The sequence below is a fragment of the Dermacentor silvarum genome, chromosome 6 (assembly GCF_013339745.2).
Source record: "Dermacentor silvarum isolate Dsil-2018 chromosome 6, BIME_Dsil_1.4, whole genome shotgun sequence".
NCBI lineage: Eukaryota > Metazoa > Arthropoda > Arachnida > Ixodida > Ixodidae > Dermacentor > Dermacentor silvarum.
The window spans coordinates 27,863,078-27,887,050 of record NC_051159.1 but is presented as its reverse complement, the minus strand read 5'-3'; the positions used below and the strand labels follow the sequence as shown (position 1 = coordinate 27,887,050).

The window sequence follows — 23,973 nt, the reverse complement described above, 5'->3', positions numbered from 1 at the left end:
TGTTGTCGCAAAAAATTGCAACAGTGCCACCGGCTGCCTTGTGATCCCCATTTTACACAATGGTATGGCTGTCATGTAGACTCTTTTCACGACAATCTCTAGGGCGCCGCCATGTTTGTTCTCGTGCTGCCGCCACCATTGATTGCATCAGCTGCCTCCGTTTCCTGTGTGTTTAAGTTGAATGTGCAGGACGGTGGTGCTGCTCAGCAAACCACTGCTTCGGCGGATATTGTAAACGGTGCCTGGGTGGACGACACGATGCTTTTGCCACAGATTTCAGAGGACACGTCAGCGCTTTCTGAGCTCATTACGCTTTGTCCAAACGGCACAAGCAGCGTATACGGTGCTTGTGGCAAAAACGTCACTAGAAATGTATTCCAAGTTTTCCAAACTTTCCGCTTATGAATTAAGTCAGGATCAGTGTGTTTCGCTATTCGCTATTTATTTGGTTAACACTTTGAAGCAGCGTATTGTCACGTTTCTCACTCAGTAAGGTTCCTCGGTGCGGTCACTATCGAGTTGTTTAGGTTCTGGTTAATGGCTCGCGGGTGTGGTCAATTGCGATAGATTTGCTCTTGCTGCCCACAAGGCTTGGAACGTGGATGTTCTGTACTTTGTAATAGCTTGTACCAAAAACGTATTATCGCTATGGTTATTTCCTTACAATGTGGATCGTCACGAAACATTCGGTGGGTTGTCTCATTATGCATCTTATTGTGCCGGGAAACGGTGCTACTCCCTTTGTCAGTGTGTAACCAGCGGTACTCACTCTTGCCGTTGTTCCGAAGTTGAAGTTCTTTGTTTAGAGGTTAGCGATACAACGCTGACGGATGAGTTATTTTTTTTTATCCTTGAGGAAAGCCGTGCATCGCGAAGGGCTGGCAGTGCAGGCAGTCCTTAAGTAGGAGCGGTGCGTAGTCAACTTGGCCACACAGATTCATTTAATTCCTTAATATGACGGCCAATATTTTTGCAGCAAACCACTGCACACGTCTACCCTCTACAGCTCCACATTTTGCAGCATAAATGGAGCGCATTGTGTTGGCGAACACCGACTTGCATTTCCGACAGGCGAGCGCACAGTAGCAGGGCAGAAGCGGTAATGATTTCGTATTTGTGCGCTTTCGATAAGGCAACGTTAGGATAAGGCAAGCGCCATCCAGTTCGTCTAGATCAAGCCGTTCCGCTAAAAGGGCCTATATCGGGAAGTTATGCATAGAGGGGAAGCCAGCTTGGCAATTAGAGTTAGGTCTACACTTGGTTTACTGCTGCTACCTTTTGTCACAACTAATCTGACAGAAGCAACGCTTGATTTTGGAGTTGGGAGCAATCCTCTAGTGTACTAAAAACCAAAGTCTCAAATCAATTCAGACTAACATTGTGGTATTTTATTAAAACTGGCGCGCTTATCATAGCCACGTTGCCTTTTGTTGGTTTGCTTGTTTTGTTTCGTTTGCCTTTATTCGCTGAATGGTGAATAATGAAAATGAGTTGGCACCTCTTGTTTGCTTCTATTATTTTTCAGAAAAGCCAAGAAACAAGCCTGATGATGGAAATACGTATCAGATCAAAGTGTGCACCAGGTAATTATTGTATTCTTTTCGCCCGTGCTTTTTGTTTATTCTTGTATCTACCTACCCCCTCCCTTCAAGTAGGATAGCAAGCCAGATTTTTTATTCTGGTAAGTGTTTTCATTCTCTTTTTATTTGTTCCGTGCTCTCGTTTTGTCTTGTTTCTTCAATATCATATTATGCCTTGCGGTGCAAGTCGGCTTTAGACATCACGTGTACGACAATTGTGCACTCCAAGGTACTGCATCAAATGCAAAAGCATTAGGGAGAATAAGGCTTATACCGTGTTGCATAGAGCTTCAAAAACTTCCGATTCCAACTTAGCTGCAAATTTTAATATTTTTAAAGTGTTTTAGTAAAACAATTCTGAAGGCAGACGGCTGGGCTTTGCATGTTAATCCGTATGTCGTCATGTAACGGGTTAGCAGTGTTTTACATCCGGCATATTTGTCAAGGGGCTGGATAGATGCTTTCCAAGTATGCCATCGCGTGAAATAGTTGATTTTCTCATATATTACGTTTCTGTAGAGTCGTCGCACGCAGTCCACATTCTGTGCACTTGACAAAACTCATTGAAGAAATAAAAGTTCTTCAACCGATTTACAACTGTCAACTTGGTATGGTCCTAAAGCTATGCGGAGAAGTAATATTTATTGGACAAAATTAGTTGGAGCGTGACAGGGATCTCAGACGTAGATCCGTATCTAGTTTGCACGATCAAATTCAGTAGGAACCTCCAAAGCACTGGTAGTTGGGCCAGTTCATATTGATTTGCCGTTAAATTGCAGTGGCTACAGAGGTGTTTTCAGCTGTTGTATATGGATGTTTTTTTTTTATTCCAAGTGCAATGAATTCTGAGTCAGTGTGTGCTTCTTCACTTTTCTCCAGACCTTCGTCATTTGTACACGCTATAGTTTATTACAGATCATTGTGGATCTGCCGTGATAATTATAAATCCACAAGAACGTTCATGGTATTTGCTTGCATCCCAACAAAAAGTGTACTGAAGGCAACAATAATCAACAGAGAAGCAGTAGAATTTCAACAACGTTTGTAAGAACAATTGTCTCGATGTTTGAAGATCAGGCTGGTTTGAAGACACGGCTTGCACAAAAACCGAACCGTATGCTGATTATAGCTCAGCTAATACCATGTGTTGCATTACACGCTTTAGATGTCACTGCCTTGATGAGTACATTGTATGGCGAAATATTAATAGATGCTTGATGCTTCGTTATCAATAATGCAAATGCATGCTTTTACTGCCTCAGTGTTTTATGCATCAGTGGTTCATCGAACAAGAAGACTGTTTTAATACCTATGGAGTATTTGGTGCCGCAATTGCAACGGGCTTGAAATCTGTACAAGGTATCCTGAATGCATTGCGAACTTTAAAAGTATTTGTTTCGTCCTTAAGGCTTCTAACACTGTTTTCATAATTCCTAACTTGTACTAGAAACATGCACAAAAACGCTTTATTCATTTCCCCAATTGCAGGTACTTGGGCGGAAATGAATCGAACATGGCTATTGTAGACGTTGGAACCTTCACTGGCTTCAGGCCGATTAAAGATGACCTGAAGAAAGTAAGGAACCGTTGCATGTTTTTTCCAGTACGAATATTTTTAAAGCAAAAAGCAGCACAGCTGATCATTGCGCGAGAAGTCTATAAAGCAGGAGTGGTTACGTTATGAGATGTAATAGTCAAGGTATTGTTATTCGCATCGTTTTTGATGAAATTGGTTAGACATTTCACGCACCCAAATAACAAATTTTAATTGTACGAACTGACTGAATGAGTCTTTACATCTTTTGCACCTTTAGATCTGTGTATATGCAAATAGCCGCACCGTTGTGATGCAGCTAGCAGAAAGCTTGCGACAAACGAAAGCGTGTCATAGTTGAAAGTTCTACAAAACGTACAAAAGTTGTTCCCAGTGATTTTCTAATTGAAACTAAGTATTTTTATAGGTTGAACATAATTATTTAGGCAAGCGATCACGCGCTTTGATGGAACACAGAAGTAAAGTAGTTCAACCGGCAAAACTTCGGTACTAGAAAAATGTCAGGTTCAACTAAAAATCGAACCCCTTTTCTTTCTTTGAAGGAGAGGGGGGAAGCAGGGGGTTGCTTATGTATATATTGTTACGGGGAGTATTTAATTAACCGTGAACGGCTAGCGCTTGCCTAGTCAAGACTGCACAGAGCGCACAGGTTCCAGCAGGTTTTCAGTCCGACAAGAGAGCCTCTGACCCAGCCCCACTACAACGTCTTTGTCTTTGCCATTGCTCGTGACATTATCCCCGGCCGATGAAGCACCGTCCCGGTGCTTGTTGTGATCAAAATGGATTATCACAGTTGTAAAGTTCGAGGCGGGAAACATGTACGATGTCAGTTCGCGGTGCGGCAGTCGATGAGGTGGATGCCATGGGAGATATCTCATAGGTGACAGGAGTCACCTGGCGCAGCACGCGATAGGGTCCGACGTACCGCGACATTAACTTTTCACACAGGCCGACGCGACGAGATGGGAGCCAGAGAAGGACGAGAGAGCCCGCTGGAAAATCAGTATCCCGGTGTCGACGATCGTAGATGGCCTTTTGTGCGGTCTGCGATGACGTGAGCCGAGCGCGGGCTACTGTGCGCGCGACGAGCGCACGCGTGATGACAATATATATATATATATATATATATATATATATATATATATATATATATATATATGTGCGGAAAGACAAGCACAGAAGTGAATGGTCCTAATAAAGACTTTGCATACTTCTTCAGAACATGCATTGCTATATCGAAGTGTTGAAGCTCGCAGATTGAATATAACTGCGTGTGAAGTGTCACCTTAGATCCTGGCTGACTTAGAACAACTTGAGTCTTGCGGTAACCAATGTGCATGAGACTGTTTTTCATGGCAGCAGGTGCCTGCAGTTGCAAAAACTACGTATGTTCTCCCATGAAATATTACTGAGCAAGCACGATTAATTATTGAAATTTCCAATCGAGTACTCTGATCAAACGTTGAAATACGTAAAATTCTTGAAATTTTGGAGAAACTGAATGCTTTTATGGTGAACAGATATCGAATGCTCTACTGTCCCTGGTTGGAAACGCATAAAAGCCACAAGAATTTCACTTGTATTCGGAATTTCGATTACTTACGTACACCCTACAAAGAATCAAACACGTTGCGTGCATGTTAACACAGAACCACATTATCTTGCCTAACGAGGAATTGCCTGTCAATTAAGTACACATATTACTTATATATAGATATGAGAGGGAAAAATTGTCATAAGCGTTTGGAAGTTGTGCCTGTGTCGATTCAGTAGGCAATCGGAAAATATTTTTCTTCAACTAGCTGATTTTTGATACATTTACAAACAATTATGCCCGTGTTTAAAAACTATTGCAGTGCATTAATACATGAAAGAAGCGCCGACACCCCTAGAAAAACAACATTCTTTTACCATCGAACGCACGTGCTTAAAATATGCTACATATTTGTTCGGGGGGGAGGGGGGGGGGGGGGGGGCTCACGTTGCAGAGTGGCCTCCCCCTCAAAGACTTTGTCGAGGGATTTTATACATGAATAATAACTGCATTGTCATTGTGTACAAACGTTGTGTATGTGTGCCAATGCCATGCTGCAAACGAATTCTTCAACACTACGCACTGTCAAGACGAGTAAAATATGTATGTTTCCTAAAAGTATATTTTTGTATGTCCCAAGCATTGTCGCATGCATACATACTCACATACATACATACATACATACATACTTGCATACATACATACATACATACATACATACATACATACATACATACATACATACATACATACATACATACATACATACATACATACATACATGCATACATACATACATACATACATGTATGCATGCATGCATGCATGCATGCAAACGGGTGTGCATATGTATGTATTTATGCCTCGTCAACAATTTGAAGAGGAACACCATTACTTGTATCCGAGGTGCAGTAGCGGGACACCTTCTGCATCGAACATAAAGTTGCTTCACAAGAAAAAAATTAGTAACAAGCAGTTTCGTTCGTCCACGCCCACACATAAGGCCCGAATTTACGCTTCAGAACAACCCCTTGATAGAAAAAAAAAATTGAGGTTCCTTCACATATTCAGGGTCAAAGGCGCAGAATTATTTCTTTAATTTCAACAGCTTGCGTTGCGGCTTATACGGGTATTTCAATGAAAGCGTGGAGACACACCTCTGGTAAAAAATGAATAAACATTGTAGATAAAGCTCCGCGAGTGCCTTCAATACATGGCTCCTGTGCATTGCGCGTAGGCAATTCAATTTTCTCCTCTGTTGCAGGTTGTCAACGAGACGGCAGGGGTGGACAAATACGAAGAACGGGAGAATGGCGTCTTCTTTTACCTTAAGACGGTAGGCGCTCCACACTGTATGCCCAGAAAAAACTAGTTTTTTTTTGAGGTTCGAGATTATTGAAGTTTTCGGGTAGAAATTTCGCACACACATACGTTAATACCGAAGAAGGACCCAAAGTCACATTGTCTAGGGGACCTCCAATTGGAAAGTGTGCAAGGAACATGCAGATTTAAGCAGCCCGAAATAAAGCAGTACCTTCGAATCAGGGAAATACAAATACCAATCAAATTTTGAAAATGCATTATCAACTTCTTTCCGATAAATATGGCCAAAGAGCAAACGAAGTTTGGAATAAAATAAGAAAACCCAATACCACAGTGAGCGTTTAAAGGGGCCATGACATGGTCGTAAGATGGTTCTCAGTATATCATTGTGACTCAATCTCAATAGGGTTACATAAATGCAACTGTGCCTTCAGCAAGCATTTGATCTCGAAATGACAATTTAAATCGCTGCCTCTAAGCCCCCGTCATTGACAGCCACCGCCATTTTGGTATGGACTGTGTGAGGTCGAGAAATGCGGAGCCACCGTTGTGCACATCTGCTATGAAACATTTCGAGGCCGCATCTGAAGTTTTGCTCCGCACGTTCTTGCACCCATCGGCCTGGCAAGGGCCTCGTCGTTCAATTGTGCCTGCAATTTCCCCACTCGCACAAGGTAAAGCAGCCACAGATAGCCGAGACGCGCATGCGCGAACGAAACAACGCATGGCGGCCGTGGCGCAGTTCCCCGCTCCTGAAACCACTTCCGGTATACTTGCAGTGCACAGAAGCATAGCCTTCGAGATCGGCGTTTCTTACTCCGACGGAGGTGTTGCGGGGGTGAGATTTCATTTCGTCACCGCTTAGTGTTGCCGGACTGCTGTGCGGTTCATCTGCGTCACACACAAAAAAAAAAAATCAAATAACTTCTTTCAATCGCGCCGGATGCACTCAAATTTGGTTAGGTTGCTTTGGGACGCGTATGGCCTAACATGCAACGTGTAGCTTAGGCTCCACAATTTGGTGTCACGGCCCCTTTAACGAATCAGCGAACAGTTTTACTCTTGACGCTCCTTGAGGCAACTTGAGCACGTAGAACAAAATTCACATTTCACAGTCGCTAAGCAAAAATGCCCCAGAACGAGTACTCTTAAGCAGATCAATCAGGTATTGTTGCAGGGAAAAGAGATAATACAGTGTCAAACAGTAGTAAAGAAAATTCTGTCACATGTTATCGTTTCAACTCGAGAAACAGCTGCTTTGATCACTGTAAAAATGCCCCGCGACATTTGATCATACTCGACTTGCTACATACATGTTCCCAGCAACACTAATTTTTAAAGAAAACTGAGAAATACTTTTTGCACTGACGGGCATATAGCCTAATGAATAGCTACAAGAGAGACCCCGTAATTGATAATCAGACATTTTATTCTTAAGGTCAAAGCGGCGACGGAAACTTGCCTAAAGTTTCGGGTTGAAAAGGAATTTGCAGTAACAAATCTTCAGACTTCCACCGTCAAGGTGTACGACTACTACAAGCCGAGTAAGTGTGTTTCTTTCATAGCCCGATGGTTACTCATTTAAGTATGTCCAGTTACTTTTTATGACGATAATGCTCGCCCAGGTCGGAAACTGATCCTCACGTCTAGTGCGTTCCTACGTACACACCATGTGAGACCGCAAAAAGGCGGATTTCTTTCTACGATAAACCCATACTTGTATAGCGGAGTGAAGAATAAACGCTAAACGCTTATCAGAGGCAATAGCAACCATGAAGCAGCTTCTATATACTCACCGTATGTGGCGTTAACGCACTGTAAACCCCATAAACGCGTTGTGAAGTGATTTGGTGAAACGCGTTTACTAGTGAAAACGTGTATTCTTAACGGTTATCAGCGTTACGTCTGCTTCGCGCTCAAAAGCACAGAACTGCAGAATTATAAATGCGAAGCGTTTTTTCCCTCGGTCTTACCAGGCACTTTACGGTGGGTAGGTAGCAGTAAGCAGCGCAAAACAGGCGCACAACAAGCAAGTAAACAGCACAAAAAAATCAAGGAAGAAACGGCACAATAAAGACAAAACGACAGTGTTGACGAGTTGCAAATCAGTACTATGTCTGCCGTTCTTTCTTGTTGCACTGTGTTCCAAGTGGCTCAACATCCAAGTCATTTATAGTTGGTTGTGGCTAGGTTCCTGATTCGCCTCCTTTGAAGCCCCTTATATACGTAAAAAAAAAAGAAAACAAATGGTGTCCGGTGTTGGGATTCGAACAAAAGTGCCCAAGAGTCATATCAGGATACTCTGCCCATTAGGTCAAAGGTGCTGGCATGAATTTAATAATTACCTCTCTCCTTCTCCAATGGTAAGTAGCGCATTTAGATGAACGCGAGGGTCACGTCACTTAACAACGATTTGGGCATAAAATGGAGAGCAACAGCACATGTGCGACAGTTTTCTTCCATGTCTAGGAGGCAACAAATTACTGCTGTTAAAATAATGGCAGAAACCATCAGCGATGATTGTGAATGTAAGCGAATAGCCCGGACGTAGAAACGCACGAATGAACAAACAACAGAACGAGCGACAGAGCGAAAGAGAGAGATAGAGAGAGCAAGAGCGAGTGTAGGAACGAACGTTTTTCTTGCGGAGCCTGACCACTAACCGTCGACGGACCGACCACCAACCGAGGTAACACCGACCACCGACCAACCGCGAAGACGGCTGAAAGGGCCGAAGAAAGCTATTCGTTTTAAAAGTACGTACAGAAAAAAAAAAAAAAAACAGGCAAGCCGAGGAGCGGGAGCGCGTCTCAGCAGAGAACCGCGAGGTCTAGTCCTTAGCCCCTGTAATGCTGAACGTATGGTTAAACTTATGCTTATTTTAAAACCTCAAAATTTTTATTTAAGCACGGGAGACGTGCTTAATTAGACAGTTGCAGCGTTTTTGATGGGCAGGAGCGAGTTTTCATATCCGGAGAGTATGGCAAACCAAATACAAATTGTTATACTTGCTGCTATAATTAGGTTTTGCCTGAAATATAGTTTCATTTTTTATGCACAAGTCCTTTCCGTCGAGGCAAATAAAGGTGAAAAAGTTCTAGTTTTCCTTGATATGCAATTTTGTTCGGGCTTTACGGGGGTTAACCCGGTTCAAACGAGTTGGACCTGTGGGATTTTCTTTCTCTACTTTTCCTGAAAGCGAAGTTGAAAATCTTCACTAATACATCCCGCGCGCACGATTTGCATTCCTCCTCGTGTCCAGACGAGCTTTGCAGCCAGTCCTACAGACCAGAGCCAGCGAGCACTTCGGTGAATCTCTTCTGTGACGGAAACATGTGCAAATGCGCTACAGGTACGCATGGTGGGAGACTTTAGCCGTCTGGTAACAGATCGTAACGCATTGTAATGAGTGTTTTTTAAATCATGCCAGCCAGAGGAATATATTTTTTCATTATATTACTACCGTTTACGAAATGCTGGTACAACGGTGACCTAGACAGCTACTGGCAAAATCCTATGACGATTACATCGGCAGCGAAGTGGCGCATTGTTGGTGATTGCAGTAGTAGCTGTGTGTGTTTCAGTTAAGCTTGGTGTCTCAATGTGGCGCCAGCAAAGCAGCTGAACTAGGGTGAGTCGATGTGCACCTCCTCTCCTAGCGGTGGGTGAGGAGGAGATCGAGGCAGACTAAGCTGAATGAACTAGGGGTATTAGGTTAGACCACGGCCTAAGAAGCTAATTCCTACATCGTGGACTATACATGTCCCTGTCTTCGTTAACCGGGGATCGCGAAAATCGTAATACACTTACGGAGTGGACAGAATTCTCTGAAAACCACTACGGACCATATTAGGACTCGAGAATGTTATATGGAATTGTTTCGAGTATTCTGTTAAGGATGACTGTATACAAGCTGTACCAGTATTAATGGAGCCTGGTTTACAGTAAAAGAAAACGTGCCTGCTGAAAGCCCTCCAGAAAATGTCAACTTTCGCAGTTTTTTTTAGTTCGATGCTTAATAACATTTTGTATACAAATGCACCTTTTTAAATAATCTAATTACTCGTGTGTAATCTCCGCATTTTTTTTTTACCATTATTACGGGGTGTGGGCCTTGCACGGGGAAGCTTTGTGGCTACTCACTGAAGCCTCGAACTGCGTTGGCGGCCGACTAAGAACACATGTACAGTTGCGAATCGATTTTTTCGAACACATAATAGTGCCATCTTTTAGCGGTCTATCGTAATTGACACGTAATATTTTGCACGCCGTTTGCTATATGTCCGCGCAGTATGAATTGCGGCTTTTTACGTGGTTCAATATTTTGGTGCAGTTAATCTTTTAGGAAAACATGATTATTCTCAGGATTTTCTATTCGACACATTTGAAGCGCGCGGATGTTTTCATTAGACAACTACTAAAGCAAATTCAATGCAGTTCAACTCATTTCAAAAATCGAATAACTTTTTAAAATGTATTTTTATTCAGACCCCTATTTATTTGCCATAATCGAAAAAAAAAACAGAGCAATTGTGTGGTAATCAGGTTTACAACTCAGTCACTCCGGAATCAAACTAATATTGCAGTTTCGTAAACTGCCTCTGCTGGACGGTGTCATGCTGACGAAGCGCATGTAAGGGTAGAATAATGCATACTTTCGTAAATTATACAGCCATAACGTTTGCTTATTTGAAATAGGAGGCTAAATAAACTGTAATTTATTACCTCGATTTTACCTGCTTCGAACAAATTGCCCGTTATTGTCTAAAGAACATCGATAACCATATTCTAATGCAAACTTGCTAACTAAACACTTCATTTTTACAGTTTGCCGATTCTCGCACCTACAACAATTGTCGCATGTCGTGTTTTTCTTTCTGTTTTTACCGCGCGTATAGACGACCTTATTAACGGTCCATGGGCGCCGCCATCTTGGGCATAAATGCCTAATTTTTCAGTTTTGTGCGCATTGACGTTGAAGTAACAAGGTCGAAAAACACCCAACGATGTCGAGAAACACCGACCGCATGTATATGATATCATTTTCATGCGTACGAAGTGATCCCTTGCGCCATGTTACCATTAGAAACCATTACCATCAGATGGTGGCGCTCACAAAGGAGATAAAGTATTGTATATGTTCCTTCTGCTTGGACCCCCGCGGTTTGCAGCGTTGAATGAAGAAAAATAAGTATTACTCGTCATCAGGGTAACCTATCGCGAAGTGTCTTCGCCCTGTTTTACCCGGCGTGTATATATATATATATATATATATATATATATATATAAAGAGCCAGATCTGGTGATAGCAGGTATACAGTGAACATGCTTGTTAAATCTATATATGTGTTACGTAGGGTCTGAGCGGCACTTGCGTATCGTGGGGCTCGACTGCAGTATGATGCTTCCTTAACTCCGTAATACCCAACTTATCTCATGCACGCTCCAAATTCTTACATAAGCATATCAAATTTTACTAATAAACCATAGTGCTGTTTTTCGTACGCTGAAACGAGTTCGAACCTATGAATTGTTCAACGAACCAACTACTGAACATTCTTTACTATACAAATTAAGCTTTAACTCGAATAACACTTAATCATTCTTATTTGCACAAATGTGCTCCCCGTGGCCAGACAAAGAGATGCAAGAAGTTCAACAATCATTGATCTGGAACTGTGTTTGGACATTGAAGGTGCTTCGTATTACAAATTTCTTAGATATCGATCTGACCTCGAGTCTTGCGTTTTCTTTCCCGCACAGCGGAGTGCCCCGTGAACGAAACTTTCATTGACGTCATCAAAACGGGCAAGAATGCCATCAAGTCGAACAGGATGACCCTCAGAAAGATCGCCTGTGACGACCATGACTTCGGTTGGTATACGTACGTACTTGTGCGGTCGGTAATACCTTTTGCACAAGAAGATTAAAAAAAAAAAACAGCCAGCAGTAAAAAAAAGTTCGTCGATGATTACGATACTCTCTAATGCGAAATTTGAGCGCAGATCTATATGTGTTTTCATTTGGCGATATATTGGCTGGCGTCAGTGGCGTAGCCAGAAATTTTTTTCGGGGGGGGCTCAAGTTGCAACGCGGCCTCCTCCTTATAAACGTTGTCGAGGCGTCAAATACATGAATAATAACTGCATTGCCATTGCCAATGCCATTCTATATTAGGTGCTGAAAACGAATTATTTAACGCTACGCACAGTCAATACAAGTAAATTATGTCTTTGTTTCATAAAAGAATAGCTTCGTATGTCCCAAAAATGCTGGCAGTAATAGCTGATATCAATGCTTCTGCGTTTTTTTTTTTGTCTATCTAATAAGTAAACGAAATATCACGCGAACTTTAGAACTATATCAGTTCGAAACCAGTAAAGCAGTGCATGCAGCTGGTATGAAAAACGTAAAGGCCATAAAATGAACAAGTTGACAAATATTTTGATGAATTTTTGTCATTTAACAACCTTGTTTACATATTTGTACATATGCAACGGCCAGGGAAAAGCCACAATGACGCTGTCCTTCGTTGCAATGGATTGCGTATGTCCCAAAAATTGTGGCAGTAATAGCTGATATCAATATAAAGGTCGTATATTGTAAGTGCACCGAAATTATAGTTGCAACAACGAGTACATATAAAAAGCAGAAGTTCCGCAAAATATACATTAGAAATGCGAAGATAGAATGGAATATACATATGCCAAGATAAACGGCAAGAAAGTGTCGCGTGAAACCAAGTTCACTGCTTGTATACACAAAACCTCGCAACAAGATATTTAAATATACGTATAAGTCTGCAATAAATCTACGTATCTAAGGAAACGTCATTGTATATAATGCGTCAAACAAGACAAATAAACATGTTGCGCAGTCACAGATAGTAAACTTCACGCATACGAGTATAAAGAAAGACGATCCAGACAAGAACAAAACCATGATCTCAGAAATTGTGATATGCATTTGAGCCATGCTGCGATCGCGACAGCACCATGTGGCTAGAATAAGAGAAAAAGAATGCAGAAATCAATACGAAAATGCGTATTTTAACTGCCTGCACAGCGGCAACAATTATTCTGCACCGAAAGTCAAAGAAGGCTATTGCTTCATTTCAAAAAAGAAGTAAATACATGTAGCTAAAAAGGAAAGAAAAGGACAAACGAAAGCCACAGATGATGCGGCAAGTTGATTTACCTAACATCCGAGTGCGTTTTCGGGAAACGCCGCGTGTGCCGGGCTTTCAATGAGCAAGGTTTGTCAAAATTGGTTATTGATGTCCCCGTAATTTTTGTATTCCCAGGATAATTTTGATCATCATGCTAACTGTTACAATAAACGGTGAAAATTTCTGTCGTTTTAAAAGCTAATGAACAGTCATACGTTTTCATAATTACGAGCTTATATAGGAACGTGAAGGAACAGATATTTTTACAGGCATTGATTTTTGCTGCTTCGCTATCTAAACGATAAACTTCACTCGGCGGGGAGGTTTAGCGAAGCGTTCAGTAACTTCGGACACGTTGATGGCGACGTCTCTGTGGGCGTATAGAAGCGCCAGCATAACCATGCGTTCCTCATTGTAAAGCGCAAGTGGTTTTTTTAGTAATCTCACATTTGAAAATCTCTCTGCGCTGGCAGTGGCACTGGAAGGGCGACTAGAATATGCAGCAGTTTGTACTAGAGCACTGCACGGGCCGATTTTTTCAGCCCGGACCCGGCCCGGGCCCGTTTTTACGTTGGGCTGCCCGCCCGAGCCCGAACAAAACTTTTATGGCGAGACCCGGGCCCGGCCCGGGCCCGGAAATAATCTACGTTACCCGCCCGGCCCGCCACCCCTTTACCTTAGGCCAGAGGCCCGGCCCGAGCCCGGCTCGAACCCGGCCCGAGACCGAAAAATACATGTTTTTCAGAGTTGACACCCCCGAGAATAACTCGCTGCACGTTACATGCACACCACCAGAAAGCCCGAGCCCGGCCCGGGCCCGGGTCAAAAAGCACACGCCGTGCCCAAGCCCGTGAAAAAACTGCTCTACCCGGCCCGGCCCGGCCCACGGGCCGGGCCGGGCCCGGGCTTTCGGGTAAGCCCGAGCCCGTGCAGTGCTCTAGTTTGTACACATGTACATATAACCTGCAGTCTCCATGAGAGGGGGCATCTATTCCTGTACTAAAACCTAAAAACACTTCGATATCGTTTCTTCAGCACCACACTCGACAAGGTAGACAGCCGTCCTCTTACGGAAGCCACAATTCTTGGTCCCTGGTCCCAGCCGACGTCGGAACGAACTGCTTTAAAAGCGCTATTACGCTTTTGAAAAGAAACAGGACTTAGTGAAAACTATAGAATTGTGCGGACAGATGTGTTTTTTTTCTTTTCTTCTTTTTAATCTTGTTTTCTAATCTTTTCTGCCCTTACCCCATCCCCCTGTGCAGAGTAGCCAATCGGACACTTAACCTGGTTGACCTCTCTGTCTTTCACCTCTTAATAATGCGATAGCAATTATATGGACACTCAAAAGCAGATTTCTGCCGTCGCCGTCGCCGTGAGGTTGCGTATGACGTCAATGGAGATTAAATCGTCGCCGCGCGCCGAACGCTGTATGTGCGAGTGAAAGGGCGCGAGGGGCGCGCGCTTTCACGTGGAGTGAACGCACGGCGGAGAACAAACGCGAGTTCTGCGCCGTGCTCCCTTAAGGGCTGCAGAAGTAGGCGTCTCTTTCCAATCACCATATATGTAGAGCAAACGCGCCTTCTTCCGACGCGCGAGAGGCCGTGGAGGAGGGGGGGGGGGGAGGGGGAGGGAAGGGAGGCGACGTTTAGCTGCGGCACCAAGTGCCTATTTATATCAGAGGCTCCGGCAACAGTCAACAACGCCGCACGCATTTTGAGCGAACGCGGGCAAAACGCCGACGGCGTCGACAACAGTTCTGCGTGTAGCCGGTGCTGCTGCATGTCCAAGTTTATACAGCTGATAAAGCTACTATCATTACTCCGTATAGCTCTCTACAAATTTGCTATCGCAATTGATGCTTCGCCTTTCAGTTCTTCTTTCTGGGGTTTTACGTGCCAAAACCAGTTCTGATTATGAGGCACGCCGTAGTGGAGGGCTCCGGAATAATTTCGACCACCTGGGGTTCTTTAACGTGCACTACAACGCAAGCACACGGGCGTTTTTGCATTTCGCCTCCATCGAAAATGCGGCCGCCGCGGCCGGGATTCGATCCCGCGATCTCGAGCTCAGCAGCGCAACGCCTTAGCTGACTGAGCTACCCCGGCGGGTCTTCGCCTTTCAGGTGAAACTGCGACAACTTCTTTTCCTTCCTTCCTTCCTTCCTTCCTTCCTTCCTTCCTTCCTTCCTTCCTTCCTCCCTTCCTTCCTTCCTTCGATATCGTTGCCATCCTTGTTTACGTACGTACCTTGCACAAACAGTAAGCTGTTCGATTCCAGCAATATCCGTCGTTTCGTCAACAAGTAAGGAGAAGCAGCCTGCAGCGTTCACTTTTGCATCTAGGCTTTCTTTGATAATTTCACCACAAATTTCTATAATTTGGTTTTGTTCGTCTGGTTTAAATACGAGGCATTACTGGGGCAACTTTCCAAATGGTTCTTCAGATGTGCATCTCCACAATCAGCTCACATGCGAAGAAGCGCTCTGGAAATAGCTGTATTTTCAGCGGGGGCTTTGCTTAAATCCATAGGACCAGTGTCCCTATCGCCACGGAGAGCAAGACCTTGCCGCCCGCAAAAAAGAACTGTCTCAAATTAAATAGGCAGTTGAGTTCCTTCTGTTTTCTCTTATTGTACTTTGCCTGCCCTGGTCCAGCTTATCGATCACATGTGGGCGCGCTTCCTGAAAATGTTTGGAGAAAATTATCAGATGCCAGCTGACAGTCACGGTGATATTTAATATTTTCGTGTGTGTGGAAGATTGCGAGCGCGTGCTTCCATTTCTGGAACGGCTTGGACACAGCGCGTTCAAGTGCGTGCATGTTGGCCCAATTTTATAAAAACATTAAACCCAGAAAGTTCCAGAATTAAAAATCAGAAGCACGCCTTTGGAAATGTCAGCGTACTTTTCGCGTCAAAAGTGTATGAGAACTTTATACCCATCAAGTTTCGGAATTGAAATCCATGCGCTCCGTAGATTCCGGTGCCGCTGCGAGATGCCGCGACGCGCCCGCTCGCTATCGAAAATCCCTTGAAAATTTGTGTTCGGCTGGGGCTCCTTACGTTATGTGACTCCAGGTGCCTGGGCGTTTCCACGAAATCCAGCCCGAGTTCACAATTTTCGCGCCGAAATGTCTTTTCGAGTGTCAAAAAGACATTGTAGAGAAAATCCACAATGATTCCCGGCGCCGGTGGTTGTTTTGGCCGGCGGTGCATGACAGCACGAAAAAATTTCGGGGGGGGCTGAAGCCCCATCAGCCCCCCCCCTGGCTACGCGCCTGCCTGAGAGACTAACCCACCTTCGTTGTCCGTACATCCACTGTCCAAAGCGACGGCTGGCCTCCTGCAGCACCTGTTCATCTTCCAGCTCAAGGGCAGCATGGAGAATTTCGGCACGAAGCTTTCTGTTTCAAGTAGGGCATAAGGGGTGAATTATTTCCTCTTGCATCTGAATAATGGCACAGACAAAGATCTCTTGCTTTTGCACGAAATGAAAGAGACCATGACTGCTGCACTAAAGAACAAAGCAAAGCAGTAAGTCGAACACAACCTCATCAAAACAAAGTGGTGAGCTCAACAAAACGAAACAATAGTAATAAAAAAAAGCTTACTCTAAGAGCCATGCCCAAAACACAACTTGCGAACACCAAAGCACACTGAGAAACACAATGTGCTTGGCAAAAGTCTTTCTTTACTCTACTTAAGAAACATTAAAATTTTTGTGCATGATAGCAGCACACACCTGTCGAGGTGGGAGCCTGTGTCCTCCCATCCCAAGTCAGCCAGAACAGGTCTCAGAAGTGATAAGAGATGCTCCTGCAATCAAAATCCTTGTTGGACCAGACAGACCATTGCATGACCCTCATTTGCCTTGTAGAGCCATGTGAAATACCATGTCATATGAGCTTCTATATAATGATATATGTGACACTACATGTCTGCCCAATGCAAGCAGAATGAGACACACATGTATATCCACTGTACTATAAACACATTATGGCAAAAACACATACTACTGCAGGCATCCATTGTAAACCCAGGGAAGAGGGAAGTGAACAAACAAGACTTCCTCCAAGTCAGAGCTCTTAGGCGAAATGTAAACACCTCTCGTTTCAGCCATTGGGATTGTGAGCCAAACAGGCTCTCATTGCAAAAGAGATGCACACAAAAAGTCGTTTCACCACCTTGTGCCCAAAATTGTTGTAAAACAAACAAGTAGGCAGCAAAAATATGATGAAGGAAAAACTATCTTTCTTAAAGGGACCCTGAAACACTTTTTGAACATAGCAAAACGTTTCCAATTCCGTGTGAATTGGAAACATGAGCCAAATATTACTGCACTGCATGCAGCAGGGAATTTACTATCTTGTGTCATAAACAACGACTAATCACTTGCTTTCGCTTCCGCACTGCCATCATGCAGCGTCATTGAAAGCAGCTGAACCCACTAACGCTATTCGTTGATTTCGTGATTGCAACAGCATTCTCAATAATACATAATTGCTAATTTTCAGTTATATAAACGAAACATATATATGTCTACAAGGACAGAAAAATAATTTCATCTTTGTACTGCATGTAGCTGCATCTGCTGTGCGTGCCTCTGAGACGGCAGCGGCGGGGTGCATAGCGTAGTCTACCACGGCTGCCACGGGGTGCCACGACGAGCGCTTTGACTGTCGCGACACTCAACTTCTGGCTGGGGCTTTGCCCTCTGGGCTTCTCCGCTGTGCAGCTTTCAGCATGCCAGCCGAGGGGAAAAGAGAGAGAACGCTGGGCATCGGTGCGATAACTCCACTTATAGTTGAAGCATTCGAAAACATTTTGTGGCATGAGATTTGTGAGACAACGTCCTTTAATAGCGTGGCCATTCTATGATTAGGTAGAAAAGTGTTTCAGAGCCCTAAACTCTATTCTTCTGGCAGTATTAAATTATGTGTCTGCAAGCATGGCTCAGCTGTCAGGTGGGTGCACTGAGAGACGTGTCACATGCCGCTTAAAACAAGCGGGCTGCACTGTGGAGCAGGGCTGTCAGAAATGTCTAGCAATTGTGCAGGTCCAACATTTTTTTTTTTTTTTTTTACAAAAAAACACTGACATTGCTGGCTGGAACGGCCTGGCACTGAAGTGCTCAGTAAACATGAGTGTACAGTTAAACCTCAATTCATTTTGTTTATTAGCAGTCTACGGTAGGGGTGTGCGAATACCGAATAGATTTCAAATTGAATATCAGGTCGAATGAAGAAAAAATATATATATAAAAATCAAAAATATCAGAAAGTTATCATCAAGTTTAATGCTTACAAATTTTGGGCACAAAAACGTGGTGCTGCAGATGCTCGGCAGTCTCCTGGCATTGCATCACAAGAATGTAGCAAGCTATCAGTATCTCAAGTATCAAGATACACAGTACAGTCTGTTCTTACTAACGGGAACTTCAAATTAGAATGCCAGCAATGATTACAGCTCAGCCATAGCCCATAGTATGTATATGAAAGTGTGAAAAATATTTTTTGCCAATAAAATGTCTTTAAAATAGAATCAAGTACGTTTTTTGCTTCTAAAGCTAAAGAATTAGTGACAAGAAGAACACAGTCTTCCTCTATTGAGCCTGTGGGCACTCTCGAGCAGATTGTCTTTGTCGTCATCATTGTGGCTCGAAGCAGACAGGATACTCAGTGACCAAAGTTGGTCCAACGAATCCTGTTCCCTCAGCACAACAGACCTATTCGACCACACTCTAGCCAGGGGATGTATTCTGAAATGTTCCTCGTCGGCGATATTTTGCTTTTTTGCTTTCAGGCGCGCACTGATTGGCTGTTTCAGCAAAATTGGATGAGCTGATTGACTGGTTGAGCCCGCCGTCATTCAATTTTTGCTCAACCAGCCAATCAGCGAGCGCCTGAAAGCGAAAAGTGAAATATCGCCGAAGTGGAACGTTTCAGAATGCGGCCCCAGTCACCGCAGCCGTTTTCCCACCTACCCAGTGTTGTGTCCCGATTCGGCCGGGCGCATTCTTTGATTGTTTCCCATCGAGGCAGGCCCTTTCATGAGCGTCGCCCAGCTGGCGACAGTGCCAGACACCGACGAGACGGGCAAACAAGCGCCCCAACTCGGCAGTGCCCATTCTTTGGGAGCTTTACCCGATGCCACCCCTTGTTAGATGCGGGGATTAGTGCGAACGCCATTCTCCCGACCCTGGCAAGATGACCGTCGGAGGGCAAGAAACAGGTCATCGACTTTCGTGGAAGGAGTGTCAACCCCGTTTCCGGATTGCCTCGTCGTTGCTTCGAAGGTGCAACATTAGAGGCGGAGTTCGGTGAACAATACGACCCCTCTGATTGGTCGCATCAAGGTCATCTGATTCCCTAGCCGGGTCAACTAGGGAAGACCGATGTTTTATAAGGAGACACCTTGCGTGCAGTGGGGTGTCCTGACCTGTTCTGATATGTGCTCAGACATGTAGTGAGCTGAGACTTTCAAAGTGCTCCCCCATGGAGTGGGCTTCCTTATTCGGAGCCACTGTAAATATGTAGAATAAACCCTTTTTTCTCTCGCTCTTACTCCCGGACGTACTCATCCCTTTGGCTGAAGGATCACCGGCCTAAACGCTACCCGAGTCTCAACAAACTGGCAGCCGCGGCTGAATAATCTCCGACCCGCAACAACGGATGGCAGCGCTGAGATGAAACGCCAACCCGTTCATAACACCAGGTAGGCAGGAAAACGGTTAGATAGAAACATACACAGATGCAAGCATAGCCCCCCCAAAAGTGTGTGAATTAAGCAGCCAAAGAATGGTAACGCATTAAAAAGGAAATAAACCAGAGCACTTGGGTACTTTGCCAGACACTCAACTGACTGGCGTCACTTGGATCACTAGCATCCCAGACAGCGTACAACATCCCATGGGCGTCTGTAAATATATCCTGACATCCCACGTCCTACGAAGGATGTCCGGTGGGCATCGATGGACCGTAGGATTCAGCAAAGTTCCAACAGTGAACAATTGCAGATGTTATTGGGATCTGTTGGCAGAGTTGGCCGGAAGCATGCTCGAAACGCGAACAGAACGGCCCAATACGCTGTGCATTTCGTTGTTTTTATTTTCGAGACTACAAAAACATTGATGGGCCATATATTGATAACATATGGAGTTTATGCACATCTTGAGGGCCAATTACTCCTGTACAAATTATAAATATTGTGGGCATTTCTTAGGCACTTCGTCTGCACATGCTCATCATCACATTGGGTTCTTCGTCTTCATCGCTTGCGGGGACTCGTCTTGAGATTGATCTGTGCCTTAAGTGTGATCAGACCGCTACGTCTTCCGTGGCGTAATAAAGGTCGTGTTAACTGCTATGTCACACATGGTGGAGGTGCTGGGTATTTCCTCCCTGTCAGTAATGTAACACGCAAATTTTGTCAGATTGCAGGTGACATGTTCCGGGCCTCCGCAATCGCTTTTGGTCGATTTAACAAGAAAAGGTATGGCCTTTGAGATTCGCATTAGGTATTACAGGAAGCCATCGTGGAGTGGTGAATACACATTCAATGCATGAAATATAGCTATTATGACATTATGGTGTCATTTCAGCTCCAGCAATGGCTTTTGACCAGAATGGTCAGAATGGCTTTTGAATGGCTAAGCTCCTAGAGCATGCCATGAGCAGAATAACAGAAGGGACAGAAGCATAGCCTCTGAGATTTGTTTTTGTAACATTAAGCAGCAGTCTCTGGCCGCAAAATATGACACCGTCGTTAACAAAAGCATTAGTAATAAAATCTACTTCCAAAGTTTTTTACTAACAGAAATGCTTATATTTTTAGATGTAGTATTTTTAGATGAAGTCAATCCAAGCCAAGCCAAGCCGAGCAACAAATTACGCGGTTTTTGGTTGCAAGAAGTAGAGTGTACTAGAATGGGGGAGTGGGTCCAGCGGACGCCTTAGCAAGTGCTGAGGGTGAAGCAAAAAAACACGGAAAATGTGGCGGCACTGCCGTCGCCTTATTCTGAAGCTCCGGCCAATAAACATTGGCTCCTGCTGTTTCGGCAGCGCTCATTGGCTGAGTAGCTGTCGTCTGCTCGACGCATCGTCGTTGTTGCGTCGTTTGCGTTCTTTCCGCCGCTCTTTTTCCATTTTATTTACAATAGATCGGTGGGGAATAATCTCAGTGTTACCGCCACCGAGTATCCGCCTGTCAAAGCTCCATGCAGCTGCGGTAGGGTCTCCGACGCGACAAGCGTCCGGCTGGCGAGCGGGGCCGCTCATTCGGAAGAAAGTGACGGTGGCGCCACCTGGATTTTCAATAAAAAGTTCCTCAGCACAGAGCCCTCGTTGGACCCACTCCCCCAATCTAGTAAGTACACTCTATAAAAAGTATTGCGCAGCTTTTGGATTCTACAAAGGTGACTATAAACGTTAGATGCCGAGCGCATGTCTGCAACTGAACTGCATAACCAATCGTTTGTGGAAATCGTCTACTGGAAATATGTCATGGTGTGACATTCTAATTTTTCACCAGTCAATCACCTTGTGTTGTCGAAGTATTGTTTGCTATGTAGTGCACAATATTATTTAGTTCAAAGTAGCAGTAAATAAGGAGAATTAGAATGAAATTCTGTTGCTTTACATGTCAAACAACAATCTGATTATGAGGCATGCTGTAGTGGGAAACTGTAGCATAATTTTAACCATCTAGTGATCTTTAATGTGCACACAAGCATTTTCCATTCTGCTGCCATCAGAATGCGGCCGCCGTGGAAGCTAATATAGTGGGTAAACATGCTGCCTAAGCCTTTAGATAAATCGCATATGCCTAAAGATGTGTGATATGTCAGTTCGAGTGGTTTATAATGGTAGTATTTGTCTTGTTTGCTAGCTGAATAACTTCAGGGTTCAAACAATATTAACGTCACATGGCTCAAAACATTTCCACTAACTCAAAGCTGCATGTCTAGCAATTTTCAAGGTTGGCCTTGCTTTGAACTTTTGTCTTTATAACCTTTATAACTAAAACTGTTTTTGTTCCTGTGATGAAGTTAGCGCAATTTCATTTGCCTTTATTTTTTTACTTGCAGCCACGCTCACAGACCGGCAGGTGTCATCTCAAGCAACTGCAACTATCAAAGAAATGTAAAAATGTGCAATGTCATGGTTTTGTCATGCATCAGAGCAAGCAGCTGCATTGGAGAAGAAAGGAGCGACTACTCTGTTCTCAGCTGTAACTGTGGTTTCCTACAATCTTGGCTACTTCATGCTTTTGACATAATTGAAGGAGTTGCATTTTAGATGGTGGTTTACTTTAGCTGTAGGCTCTCATGCATTCTCATTCATTCAATTTCTGATGCCTCCCCAAGGCCTTTTTTTTTGGTCTTAGAGCGCTATTCTCTTCGTTGATGCATCGCTGATGGCGACGTTGAAAATCACCAAAAAACCTAAATCTCATGAAGTTGCACTGTTTCGGATCATACATAATTTTCAGTTGCATCTGATATGGTCAAATAGAGGCTGAATCCTCTCTTAATTGCTGGATTGCAAGATGTTTGGAATTGAGTCACCATAGCCATTTCGTTTTTCATGAAACGTTTTCACTGGTGGTATATGCTCACTTATATATTTCTTTATTCTCTCCTTAAGTATCTTGCTTCTTAATTGAATAACTATACAGGATGTACGTTTTTTTGTTCCATAACAGAATTCTCAAAAATTGTCTGTGGCAGATAGTGTAATTGTAGTCCTTGATCTGGGTTGCTTGAAGCAGTGGACTTTACTGGCCTAATAAATCGAAATGCATAACCAATTAATTAGCAAAAATACTAACTCTAAGGTGGCGGTCCCACTCCAGTGTCACGAGCACCCCGTTTTCAGTACTTTTGAAACAACTGTGGCGGCTCTTCTACTTGGGATATAAAGTTGTCGTATATACCATAACAAAGCTTCATTCTTGCTGATTCCAACTATATATAATATAAAGAAATTTATTAATGTGATTTAAAAATAAATGTTTGAGAACAAGCATGAGGTGCATGGTTTTTGTGAACTGTGTCTCAGTTGTGACCATATTTAAAAGAAACTACCACATGTACTGCATTGCAGTAGGTACATAAATAAATTTTGCGTCCTAAATAGAAATTCTTTGAACTCTATCCAAAATTTAGCTTCCTTGAGCATGTAGTTGTCGGGCTGTTTACAACAGAAGATTGCGATATTTGGCAATTTTCAAAAGCAAATTATCCAAAAAGTAAAAATTCAACATTATTTTGCTGCGTCTAGGAAATAGATAAATGTGTCCTAAAGCTACAGAGCAAGCCGCAATGCAGTACATGTGGTAGTTTCTTCTAAATATGGTCACAACTTAGACACAGTTCACAAAAACCACGTATCTCATGCTTGTTCTTGAAGACTTACTTCTAAATCACATTAATGAATTTCTTTATATTATATATAGAGTTGGAATCTACAAGAATTAATCTTTTTTATGGTATATACGACAACTTTATATCCTAAGCAGAAGAGCCGCCACGATTGCTCCAAAAGTACTGAAAACGGGGGGCTCGTGCCGCCGGAGTGGGACCGCCACCTTAGACAAATTGCTTTATGGCACATTTGCAAACTGTAGCTGTTAAGTCTGTAAGGCATATCTACTAGGAGCAAATAGTGAGGATGGCACTGGTTTTGATATGCACCGTCAAACTTAAGGTAAAAATGCACTGTTCCACTTGCATAAGAAAATGTGCACTGATGCACAAAAGTAGCAGGAGGCTGATGTATTCTGGTGTCAACCTGAAAATTAATTCTAAGTGGAT

At 43.6% G+C, this 23,973-nt stretch overlaps 1 protein-coding gene across 5 annotated transcripts in view; it reads right to left on the bottom strand.

Moving 5' to 3' along the window:
• Nucleotides 1-23,973, bottom strand: part of LOC119455344 (endoplasmic reticulum aminopeptidase 2) — a 147,587-nt gene that overhangs the window by 41,344 nt on the left and 82,270 nt on the right. For 3 of the 5 annotated variants that reach the window (XM_049668720.1, XM_037716729.2, XM_049668719.1), the window contains 2 exons: nucleotides 16,903-16,976; nucleotides 16,460-16,564 (listed from right to left, as the gene is read on the bottom strand). The exons of 1 other annotated variant lie outside the window; for it this stretch is intronic. In XM_049668720.1, coding sequence (XP_049524677.1) covers nucleotides 16,460-16,564; nucleotides 16,903-16,976 — 179 coding nt within the window. The remainder of the gene's footprint in view (nucleotides 1-16,459; nucleotides 16,565-16,902; nucleotides 16,977-23,973) is intronic. One more of the 5 variants, XM_049668717.1, reaches the window with a different exon arrangement.